Source organism: Heteronotia binoei, chromosome 5 (assembly GCF_032191835.1).
Source record: "Heteronotia binoei isolate CCM8104 ecotype False Entrance Well chromosome 5, APGP_CSIRO_Hbin_v1, whole genome shotgun sequence".
NCBI lineage: Eukaryota > Metazoa > Chordata > Lepidosauria > Squamata > Gekkonidae > Heteronotia > Heteronotia binoei.
Window position 1 is genome coordinate 20,892,870 of NC_083227.1, and position 12,510 is coordinate 20,905,379.

Below are 12,510 nucleotides of genomic sequence, written 5' to 3' on the forward strand. Positions count from 1 at the left end.
GCTAGCGTTGCCAATCCCCAGTTGGCGGCAGGGGATCCCCCAGTTTGAAGGCCCTCCCCCCGTTTCAGGGTCATCAGAAAGCAGAGGGGGGCAGGGAGGGAAATGTCTGCTGGGCACTCCGTTATTCTCTATGGAGTATAACGTAGAGTATAATGGAGAATTGATATGTGGGTATCTGGGGCTCTGGGGGGTTGTTTTTGAAGTAGAGGCACCACATTTTCAGCATGCCATCTAGTGCCTCTCCCCAAAGTAACCTCCAAGTTTCAAAAAGATTGGACCAGGGGGTCCAATTCTGTGAGCCCCAAAAGAAGTTGCACCCATTCTTCATTATTTCCAATCGAGGGAAGGTATTTAAAAGGTGTGCGATGGCCAGAACTCCCTTTAGAGTTCAGTTATGCTTTCACAATCTTTCTCCTGGCTCCACCCCCAAAGTCTCCTGGTTCCACCCACAAAGTCCTCAGATATTTCTTGAATTGGACTTGGCTACCCTAGGCTCCGCAGAGAATTTATTCTCCAGATACAATAACATACTGTGTCCCTTGACTATCACCTCCCCCACAGCTGTCTTGAAGGCAGGAAGGGGGACCAGTTGCCCTTCCCTGTTAGTATATGTGCAGGCATCAGACCACTGCCGACAGCACAAGATCTAAATGACAGTAGATGATCTGGCTGGCAGGGGCATTTGGCAGACTGCCAGACTGCATCAGCCAGGCTGAGGTGAGCATGACTCAGCACTAACCTGATTGGTCCATCACCTGGAGAACTTGTATAAATGTACAGAAGTACTTCACTACTTGTGGAGGTTGGATGGTGAATTGTAGGCGGAGCACTTTGACAGTCTGTATCATAATTGTAAATAAATTGTATATAGCTAGTTTAAACACAGCTGTGTACAGGACTGGATTTATTGGCGTCTTCAGAGCTCTTACTCAATAAACGCGGAAGACCAACATTCCCCTCCTGTTAGATGACTCTAAAAAAAGCCAGGCCTACCAAGCAGCATCTCCAAGAAGGTTCCAGGCCTATTTTTCATATTTTGACCCACTTTCTTCAGATTTAGGAGCCGGTCCCGAAATTATGGAGCCCGGAGCCATCCATCCAAAATCCCACTCTTTTCTCTGTAATGTTACTGTTGCATCTAACTTATAGATGGGGTTACCAAGTGGGCCGAGGGGTGAGTCCTGTCCCTTTTACTACAAGATTAATGGGTCTTACATTGCCCCTATTAAGATTAAGGGGTCTTAATTATCTTACACATAATTAAATAACAGCTCAAAGTGCTGAGAGCAGACAACATTGAATGGTCTCTCCCCACAAGGAGCATTACTATGGAATCTAGGCCTTTCACCTAACTGGGGGAAGATATTTAACCTTACTCATCAGTAACTCATAGTTTCTGAGTACACATAGAGAGATACTCTTCTGAAGAAGAGGAAGAGCTGTGGAAGGTGTCCTTTCTACTAAAGGAGGAGTGATCTGTCAATCCCAGCACAACAGCAATTCTGTGGGACAGATCTTTTAAGCACCACCATTACTTATTCTGGAAAAGGAGTAGTCTTTAACCTTCTGCCAGAAACATGAACAAAAGTTTTGTGATGCCTTAAAGACTGCAAAAATGTCATCCTCCAACAGGTCAACAAAGGGAATACTTCCTTTAGATTTCTTATTCAAAATAAGAAGCAAAAGGCTTGATCTCATGTACATATTAACCATTTGCAGTCCCAGCCTTTCTCAGGTTAGGCCGCAGTTGAATTCTCAAGCCATCAGTTTTTGGCCAGACTTCCAATTGGAGATTTACCTAATTTAGTAGCTGAGGTTTTTGTCTATTTCGTCATCACCCATCCTCCTGCTGTTTGAGGATTGCTCTTTTTTAACCTTAAAAGCAATATCAAATAGTCTTAGTATGTGAATATTATTGATTCACTATTATTGAAGACTGCTAACCTGGGAGAGTTTTATAACACTGTATTGTTTTGAATTTGAATTGTGCCCCCCTCCAGTTTGGTGTAGTGGTTAAGTGCATGGACCTTTATCTGGGAGAACTGGGTTTGATTCCCCACTCCTCCACTTGCAGCTGCTGGGATGGTCTTGGGTCAGCCATGGCTCTCTCAGGAGTTGTCCTTGAAAGGGCAGCTGCTGTGAGAGCCCTCTCAGCCCCACCCACCTCACAGGGTGTCTGTTGTCGAGGGAGAAAATAGTAAGTAAAGTAAGTAAGTAAATTTTTTTATATATATATCCCGCCCTCCCCGCCTAGGCAGGCTCAGGGCGGCTAACAACATTTCATACATATACAATTGTGAATAAAAACTTTAAATTTAACAATAAGAACTTTAAACATTATTTAAAAACCAGTTGATATTTAAAATTCGTAGTTTGAATTAATCTGGCAGCTATGATGGCATTCTGACGCTGGTTTCTGCCAGTTTAAATAAATTCCATAACATAGGTCCTTAAAACAGGACCAAATAAAGGAGATTGTGAGCCGTTATGAGTCTCTGATTCAGAGAGAAGGGTGGGGTATAAATCTGCAGTCTTCTTCTTCTTCTTATAGTTATCTACTTCGACCATGAGACTAAAAATCCTCATTAAAATATTAGTCAACATGTATAATAGGTAATGCATGTTATCAGGTGCATCGGGACACATTCTTCAACGGGCTCCATCTCAACCACGCATCAAACTTCCATTTCAGCTCTTTTATCCCTCCCAGCTATGGATCACCTAATTAACCCCAACAAGTATTTTCTCCCCTGATCCCCAAGAATTCATCTTCATACCTGCACTCACCTTCCCCTACGAAATGTTGTGTTGCATTTTTCCTAACAAAAAGACCAAACCAGCCCAGCAGATTAGGATAAAGACAATCTTTTAGAAAAGGAGAGAACAGGTGAGCTAGAAAGAACTCCCTTTTATGGGCTCTGACAAATTAGGGCTCTGGGCAGTTAACCCTTTCCTGTCTCTCCCAGGAAAGTGGCTGAAAGGGAGCAGCTGCAGCTGATAGGGGCAGTTGGATCACTGCCTTCCCCCCACCCAAGAGGATCCCTGGCTTTGTCTTCTAAATGACAATTGGAATTTCATTGTATGAAGTTTTTTCTATCATTGTATTAATACCACTTGAATGGCCATCTGCCATGATGCAGAGCAGCATAATAATGGAGGTGCAGGTATAAGACTTGAGATGCAATCCCCTCCAACAGCTTGGAATTGTGGCCTTACTTCTATGGAGACTCTTGTCACAAATACAGCCAGGGCTTTTTTGAGCGGGAACACACAAGAACGCAGTTCTGGCTGGCTTGGTGTTGGGGGTGTGGCCTAATATGCAAATGAGTCCTACTGGGCTTTTCCAACAGAAAAAAACCCTGTTTGAAACAATGGTGATGTCTGGGGGTGTGACATAATAATCAAATGAGTTCATGCTGGGTTTTTTCTACAACAAACAAACAAATCCTGAATACAGCACAGAATTGTACCCCAGCAACATGGGACTCAGTCACAGCAGTGACTGTTTTGTGTAGTGGTTAAGTGTAGAGCCAGTTTGCTGTAGTGGTTGACTCTTATCTGGGTTTGATTCCCCACTCCTCCACTTGCAGCTGCTGGAATGGCCTTGAGTCAGTCAAAGCTCTTGCAGAGTTGTCCTTGAAAGGGCAGCTTCTGGGAGAGCTCTCTCAACCCCACCTACTTCACAGGGTGTTTGTTATGGGGGAGGAAGGTAAAGGAGACTGTGAGCCTCTCTAAGACTCTGAGATTCAGAGTGACGGGTGGGATATAAGTCCAATGTCGTCTTTGTCTTCTTCGCAGTGCTCTGAATCAGCCAGTGTTTTCTGCAGAATGTTAAGATATGACAAGGGTGAGAGAAAGGTTTGTCAACCAGTCTGATCTCCTGCTCCTGGAGGGGAGGAGTACCTTTTCATGTAGAGACATTATAAGTTGACAATGTCAGAGAGGCCATACTGTAAGAAAAAAGGAAAAACCTCCGTGAAAGGGATAAAAGCAGAATTAAAACTGTTTATTTAGCTTTAAAACGAGTTGGTCCACTTCTCCATTCAATGCACCACCCCTCCCACATTCCAAAGTCCAAGGTGTCACCTCTTCAGCACAAAACATAAGATGAATGTAATTTAAAAGAAATTCTGGTCAAAAACATGGAATAATATTTCTCTTACAGGACTGGGTAATGCATTATGATTTTAAAAAGTATACTTAAAAAGTTGAATGCCCTTATGCAAGAGAAGTCTGCTAAGGCAAGGAGATTCCCTGATGACAGAAGTTTTGAATGTTCCCTCAGAAAGTTCCACACCCAATCAAAGAAGGCAGTTCATCTTTTGATGGATTTTTCCTCAACGGGGCTAGGTAACTCATTGGGATCCAGCTGCAAACGTAAGATGCTGACACTCTTCCCCAACCATAAGCATGTTTATATTTTGTTGTAGAAAAAGCAATGACCTGAGTAGGTTTCCTTCCTTCTACATACACTAATTAGGTATGAGTTATTTGTGCCATATTCCAAATGTACACATAATCTAGCTCTGGCATGGTCTTTTCATGTGTATTTTAAGACTGCCTTTCCAGAAAAAGTTCTTTCCACACTTTGAGCACCTATTTGGCTTCTTACTCCTGTGTAATTCTAGGTGTAGAAGATACTGGTAGTATCGATGGAAGGTCCTGCGGTATTTCAAGCAACGATTGGATTTCTTTTGTGTATACGCTTTCTTGTGCAGCACAAGTTCAGTCACTTGATGGAATGATTTCTCACACTTGAAGCATGTATGTGGTCTCTCTTGAGTGTGGATTCCCTTGTGGACAACAAGGTGTGATTTCTGACTGAAGTTTTTCCCACATCTCAAGCATTGGTATGGCTTCTTTTGTCTGTGAGATTTTCCATGACGTTTAAGACCAGATCTATAACTGAAAGCTTCCCCACACTCTGAGCATGTATAAGGCTTCTCTCCTGTGTGAACCCTTTTATGCTGAACAAGATGACATTTGAACTTAAAACTTTTCCCACACTCTGCGCATTGATGTGGCTTCTCTCCTGTGTGGGATTTTTTGTGTGCTGAAAGATTTGAACTATAACAAAAATGTTTCCCACAATCTGAGCATGCATACGGCTTCTCTTTGGTATGCAATCTTGTGTGTCGAACAAGCCTTGATGGAAAAGAGAAGCTTTTACCACATTCCAAGCACTTATGTTGGTTCTCTTCTGTGTGGGATTGTTTGTGTTCTGAAAGGCTAGATTTATAATGAAAACTTTTTTCACAGTCTGTGCATTTATAAGGCTTCTCTTCTTCGTGGATTCTTCTATGTAGTTTAAGATACCATTTGTACTTAAAACTTTTCCCACACTCTGCACATTGATGTGAGTTCTCTTTGTGGCATCGCTGGTGCATCGAAAGGTTTGCTTTTGTTTTAAAACTTTTCCCACAGTCTGAGCATGTATGCGGCCTCTCTCCAGTATGAGATCTTCCATGTTGAACAAGCATTGATCTAAAAGCAAAGCTTTTCCCACATTCTACACATTGATGCTGCTTCTCTTTTTTGTGTGATTTTTTGTGTACTGAAAGGTCTGACTCAGAACTAAAACTTTCCCCACAGTTTGAACATATATACAACTTTCCTGCTTTGTGGACCTGTCGTAGATGTCTTGAAAGGGAAAAACTGGAACTTAAACTTCTCCCACACTGTGGGCATATAAAAGTTTTCTTTTTGCTCTGGGCAGGCTTCCTCTTTAGAACATCAGAACTCTGCATCCCGTTTTCATCATGCCCTCTCTCCACTACTTCTCCCCCACTAGAGGTTCCTTCACTTAAACGTTGGTCCTCTAAGAGAGAATCTCTCCTCACTGGATCAATTCGTTCAAAGCGTTGTAGCCCAAAGTAAATTCTGCATTCTTCTTGTATCTCAGACGACTGGGAAGTCTCCTCTCTGCGGCTACCTCTGCGATTCCTATTCTCAGGTATTCTCAGTTGAAGATTCTCTTCAACATCTGTTTGGAGAGAAAAAAAGATAATTATAACTTGAATCAACAATGTTTTACTTGGAATGAAACCTACAGATGTGATGGTTGCTAGACACCTTCTTTTTGGGAGAAGATTATCAGATGAAAGGTAAATTTAAATCTGCATCCTCTCTTCATCCATAGCCAGCCAGAGATTGCTGTTGTCTTTGCCTGTATCTTTTATTTAGAGAATTACTTCCTCTGTGCATGGGGATTTTATTTCATTATTGCAGCTAGCAGCCATGGATAGACATTTTATTGATGAATTTATCTACTCCTTCAGAGCTCTTTTAAACTAATCCCTATCTTGTGGCTGGAAATTCTCTAAGTCAATGACGCAGTGTGTGAGATATTTCTGTTTAAACATAACGGCACTGGGAAATTATTTCAGGGTTCCACAATGTGTATCACATAGGGCTCGGGAGGCCTCTGGCAATATTCAACATCCGTTCTCTGTGGTTTCATCTGAATTAGCCTATGGGTCATTGGGCATTAGGGTTGATAAGTCTGGTGACTTTGGGGGTGGCTATGACAAGCTATGGTCCTAGGATTCAGAGTTCAGGATTGAATTCTGAAGGGAGTTCTGGCGCGTGCGCTCTCCGTGTGTGAGAGAGAGTCTCCCGCTGCAGGAAGCTGGGGACTTGGCAACCCTACAGCTTGCTTTGCCAGGCTTGCTCAATCACACCGGAGTTATAGAGCAAAGCTCCTCCCTTGGGGAGGAAGCAAGGGATGTAGAGCTAGCTTTGCTAGGCTCTCTCAATTGCACACCAGAGCTACTAGTCTAAGCCTCTTGTCCTTCTGTTGGCTGAGGCTTAGCAAGCCAGTGAGGTGGATTAGGCTGAGTGTGTGTGTTTGTCTGTGTCCTTTATAATATCTCCTTGATCTGGCATTACATTTTATGACACACATGACCTGGCCCGACAAGGTCAAGATCCGTCCCTCATAATAAATGAGTTTGACACCTGTGCTCTAAAGTGTCATTGTTCTCCTTTCTTACCTCCCCCCTCCGATCCTTGCTTCTGGGCTCCACTGGTCAAACCCCCTGTGAGAATTTTGCTGAACTCTAAGATTTGACAAACTTTTAAATATTTTTCTCCACAAAAAGTGGGAACATGACCAAAACGTAAAGTAGACAGATGGAAGTCTTCATCATGCCACTGTGGCCACATAGGAGAAAGTAATTTTAAAAGGATGATGGCAGTAAGGTTTTATTATGATAATTAGAATTCAAAAAGCATTTTAGGGTAGATGCTGAGCAGATATAATTCAGTACACCTTCCGGTGGTCAGAGGTGTGCGGCATATGCGAATGAGTTGTGCAAATGGGTTGTGCTAATGAGCTCCAGCACCTCTCTTTCTACAAAATGACCCATGACAGTGAGCACCATGAGGGGTGCCTGGAACCAGGCCCTGGGAGACTGGGCCTAAGGCAACCCCAGCTTGACTGCAGGTTTGTTAGAAAGAAACTGCAGGAACCACATGTGGGGAAGGAGAGACCAAATGGACTGGGGAGGAAAAGCATTGGGGGGCAGCGGGGTGTAGGTTCTCTCACCTTCAATAATCTCACAGATCTTCACCTTCTATCTTAACTTATAAGACTGGCTTCTTTCCTCTCACACACTTCTCTAATCATTCCCACCTTTTCTGCCACAGAATAGTGAACTAAGTACTTGTGTCCTAGGTATCCTCCAGTAATTCAAATCAGAGAATCCCTACCAGGTGATGTGGCTTCTCCATCACTCTCTTGGTTGGTTTCCATATGCCAGGTGTCTGATGTTGCTTTCAGTTCTGTTGCAGATGAATCAATTTAGGCACTTCCTCCAACCATTGAGGCCACTGAAATCAAGGTATGCATATTATGCACAGAAATGTTACAAGAATTTATTCCTTAGATACAATAGCATACCAGTAACAACCACTGGACCCACAGTAGTCTGGAAGGCAGAAGTGGGACCAGCTGCTACCTTCTGCTCCTGGTTGATAACTTTAGAACAGGGGTGGCCAAACTGCGGCTTGGGAGCCACATGTGGCTCTTTTGCACATATTGTGTGGCTCTCAAAGCCCTCACTGCTCCATCAGCTGGCTTGGGGAATGCATTTAAAGTTAAAGTTGTTTTCTTTCCACTTCTGTCTCCCCCCATCTATTTGCTTTCCTCCCTCCCTCCCTCCCTCCCTCCCTCATGGCTCCCAAACATCTGACATTCGTGTCTTTCAGTTCTCAAACATCTATGTGGCTCTTACATGAAGCAAGTTTGGCCACCTCTGCTTTAGAAGAAGCCAGGCATATCCAAGCCACATCTGTAATTATGCTCTGTGCACTCTTTTCATATTTTGACCTATTTTCTTTGGACCGAGGAGCCAGCTACCAAATTATGGAGCCCAGAGTCATCCATACCAAATACAACTTTTTACTTTGTAATGTTAATGTTGCATCTAACTTATAAAGGGGGTATTGTAAGTCTTCGTTGATATCAAGACTTTTTTTGAGCAGGAACGCACAGGAACACAGTTCCAGCTGGCTTGGTGTCAGGGGTGTGTGGCCTAATATGCAAATTAGTTCCTGCTGGGCTTTTTCAGAAAAAAAACCCTGTGTGAAGCGATAGAAGAAAAAGATGATATTGGATTTATATCCCGCCCTTCACTCTGAATCTCTGAGCGGCTCACAATCTCCTTTACCTTCCTCCCCTACAACAGACACCCTGTGAGGTGGGTGGGACTGAGAGAGCTCTTACAGCAGCTGCCCTTTCAAGGACAAGCTCTGCCAGAGCTATGGCTGACCCAAGGCCATTCCAGCAGGTGCAAGTGGAGGAGTGGGGAATCACTCATGGAGTAAAAGGACAGGTCCTCTTGTGGATCAAAAACTGGCTGAGTAATAGGAAGCAGAGAGTGAGTATAAATGGGCAGTCTTCGCAGTGGAGGACGGTAAGCAGTGGGGTGCCGCAGGGCTCGGTACTGGGTCCCATCCTCTTTAACTTGTTCATAAATGATTTAGAGTTGGGAGTGAGCAGTGAAGTGGCCAAATTTGCAGATGACACTAAATTGTTCAGGGTGGTGAGAACCAGAGAGGATTGTGAGGAACTCCAAAGGGATCTGTTGAGGCTGGGTGAGTGGGCGTCAACGTGGCAGATGCGGTTCAATGTGGCCAAGTGCAAAGTAATGCACATTGGGGCCAAGAATCCCAGCTACAAATACAAGTTGATGGGGTGTGAACTGGCAGAGACAGACCAAGAGAGAGATCTTGGGGTCATGGTAGATAATTCACTGAAAATGTCAAGACAGTGTGCGTTTGCAATAAAAAAGGCCAACGCCATGCTGGGAATTATTAGGAAGGGAATTGAAAACAAATCAGCCAGTATCATAATGCCTCTGTATAAATCGATGGTGCGGTCTCATTTGGAGTACTGTGTGCAGTTCTGGTCGCCGCACCTCAAAAAGGATATTATAGCATTGGAGAAAGTTCAGAAAAGGGCAACTAAAATGATTAAAGGGCTGGAACACCTTCCCTATGAAGAAAGGTTGAAACGCTTAGGGCTCTTTAGCTTGGAGAAACGTCGACTGAGGGGTGACATGATAGAAGTTTACAAGATAATGCATGGGATGGAGAAAGTAGAGAAAGAAGTACTTTTCTCCCTTTCTCACAATACAAGAACTCGTGGGCATTCGATGAAATTGCTGAGCAGACAGGTTAAAACGGATAAAAGGAAGTACTTCTTCACCCAAAGGGTGATTAACATGTGGAATTCACTGCCACAGGAGGTGGTGGCGTCCACAAGCATAGCCACCTTCAAGAAGGGGTTAGATAAAAATATGGAGCAGAGGTCCATCAGTGGCTATTAGCCACAGTGTGTGTGTGTGTATATATATATATATATATATATATATATATATATATATATATATATATATATATATATATATTTGGCCGCTGTGTGACACAGAATGTTGGACTGGATGGGCCATTGGCCTGATCTAACATGGCTTCTCTTATGTTCTTATGTTCTAAACCCAGCTCTCCCAGTTAAGTGATGTCAGGAGATGTGGCCTAATATGCAAATGAGTTCCTGCTGGGCTTTTACCACACACCCCCCCCCTGTTATCACACACATCCAGACACTTGGGAAAATTCTTAGCAGATTATAACATCATTGGAGGTGGGTTTTTTTGTTCTGAAGAAGAGAAAGAGCCTTTTCCCTGCATCCACCATCCTCAGGAGACGACCTGTTCCGTCTGCTCTGTTAGAAGAACCAGACCAGAAGTCCCTTTGCTTCAGCTTCCAAGAAGCAAGTGACCAGAGAGTTACAGATAGATAGGCACACAGTGAGCATCTTCCAAGGAAGAAGAATCATTGCATTGAAAGAGACCTCCAGGGTCATCAAGTTCAACCCCCTACATATTGAAGAAAATTCACAAATGCTTTCCCCCCACACGTACCCAGTCACCCCTGCTCCATGCCCAGAAGATGACAAAAAACCCTCAGGATCCCTGGTGAAAAATTGCTGCCTGACCCCAAAGTAATGAAGAGCATTTCTGGGTGTGTAAGGAAGGGCCACGAGAACTAAGCACTGATGCTACTCTTCCTGCCCTCCCTCTCATGATCTGATTCTTCCTCTCCCCATACTTTTTTCTTCTTCCTCTCCCCAAACAGGATCATCCTTATTTCTAATTCTCTTTCTGGCTCCAGCTGCAGATACTTAAATCTGGCAACTGTGGCCATGTACAGAGAGGGGAGACTTCTCTATGAATTTGGGAGACCACCCGAGATTGCAGAAATTTGAGAAATGTTTAAGAAATGGAGGATAGGGGATAAATCTCACAAACAGAGGTGCATTGCCCATGCACATGGATTAGAACAGAAAAAAGGAAGTACTTCTTCACCCAAAGAGTGATTAACATATGACATTCATTGCAACAGGAGGTGGCAGCGGCTACAAGCATAGCCATCTTCAAGAGGGGATTGGATAAACATCTGGAGCAGAGGTCCATCAGTGGCTATTAGCCACAGCATATTGTTGGAACTCTCTGTCTGGGGCAGTGATGCTCTGTATTCTTGGTGCTTGGGGGGTACCCCTCCCATTCACTTGGAGTCTCAAAGCGGCTTTCAATCCTCTTTCCCTTCTCCTCCCCACAGGTAGGTGGAGCTGAGAGACTGTCCCAGGGATGGATCTCCTAATTAGCCCCAACAACTGTTTTCTCCCCTGATTCCCAGAAATCCATTTTCATGCATGCACTCACCTTCCCCTAGGAAACGTTGTGTTGCATTTTTCCTAACAAAAAGAGCAAACCAAACTAGCAAAACTAGGCTAAAGCCCATCTCCCTGAGAAGGAGAGAACAGGTGGGCTGGAAAAAAAACTCCCATTTATGGGCTCTGACAAATCAGGGCTTTGGGCAGTTAACCCTTTCCAGCCTTTCCCAGGAAAATGCAAAAGAACAGTGGCAGCACAATATATGAAATACAAAAATACAAAAATACAAAATATTGTGCACAAATACTCTTAACTGGTGTAAATAAAGTTCTATTATAATGAAATGAACAGCCTACAACAGTGGGCATACATTCATACAGTATAAATAGAAATAGAAAACAACAGTCTCAAAACAATATTCCAAGGAGGACCCCACACAGTCACAGAGTTTTCAAAATGAGTACAATGACTCAAAAATAAAGTTCCACAGGAGTCCCTCCGTTGTTTGTTGACTTCTGAAGGACAAATTCTAGCCTTCACGCAAACCCCGGATTTGATTGCGTTCCGCTGCTCCTGCAGCTTCCTCGTAAGTCAACTGAAAAATCCAGCCAAGTTCTTTCTCAAACGCCCATTTTGATATCTTAATTTGCAGCTTAAGATATCAAAATGGGCGTTTGAGAAAGAACTTGGCTGGATTTTTCAGTTGACTTACGAGGAAGCTGCAGGAGCAGCGGAACGCAATCAAATCCGGGGTTTGCGTGAAGGCTAGAATTTGTCCTTCAGAAGTCAACAAACAACGGAGGGACTCCTGTGGAACTTTATTTTTGAGTCATTGTACTCATTTTGAAAACTCTGTGACTGTGTGGGGTCCTCCTTGGAATATTGTTTTGAGACTGTTGTTTTCTATTTCTATTTATACTGTATGAATGTATGCCCACTGTTGTAGGCTGTTCATTTCATTATAATAGAACTTTATTTACACCAGTTAAGAGTATTTGTGCACAATATTTTGTATTTTTGTATTTTTGTATTTCCCAGGAAAATGGCAGAAAGGCAGCAGCTACACCTGATAGGTGCAACTGGATCACCGCCTTTCCGCCACCCAAGAGGCTCCCTGGCTTTGTCTTCTAAATGACAACCAGAATTTCAGTGTATGAAGTTTTTCACTCATTGTATTGGCACCTCTTGAATGGCCACCTGACATGATGCTGAGCACAAAGATGGAGGGGTGGGTGTCAGACTTGAGATGCAGCCCCCTCCAGAGCACTGCTGAAGTGAAGTGCTGACCCCCTTCCCCAGACCCAGTTCTGTCTTCTAAATCTACATCTCTTCC

At 43.5% G+C, this 12,510-nt stretch overlaps 1 protein-coding gene across 4 annotated transcripts in view; it reads right to left on the reverse strand.

Annotated features, from left to right (window-relative positions):
* The window catches only part of LOC132572181 (zinc finger protein 883-like), a 121,913-nt gene that overhangs the window by 11,346 nt on the left and 98,057 nt on the right, over window positions 1-12,510 (reverse strand). The window contains exons 1-3 of one of the 4 annotated variants that reach the window (XM_060238994.1): window positions 11,226-11,360; window positions 7,711-7,830; window positions 3,986-5,983 (exon numbers count right to left, since the gene is read on the reverse strand). The exons of 1 other annotated variant lie outside the window; for it this stretch is intronic. In XM_060238994.1, the coding sequence (XP_060094977.1) occupies window positions 4,521-5,983; window positions 7,711-7,753 (1,506 nt within the window). In that variant the 5' untranslated portion in view covers window positions 7,754-7,830; window positions 11,226-11,360 and the 3' untranslated portion in view covers window positions 3,986-4,520. Of the gene's footprint in view, window positions 1-2,787; window positions 2,878-3,985; window positions 5,984-7,710; window positions 7,831-11,225; window positions 11,361-12,510 lie in introns of those variants that run through there. 2 more of the 4 variants (XM_060238997.1, XM_060238999.1) reach the window with 2 other exon arrangements.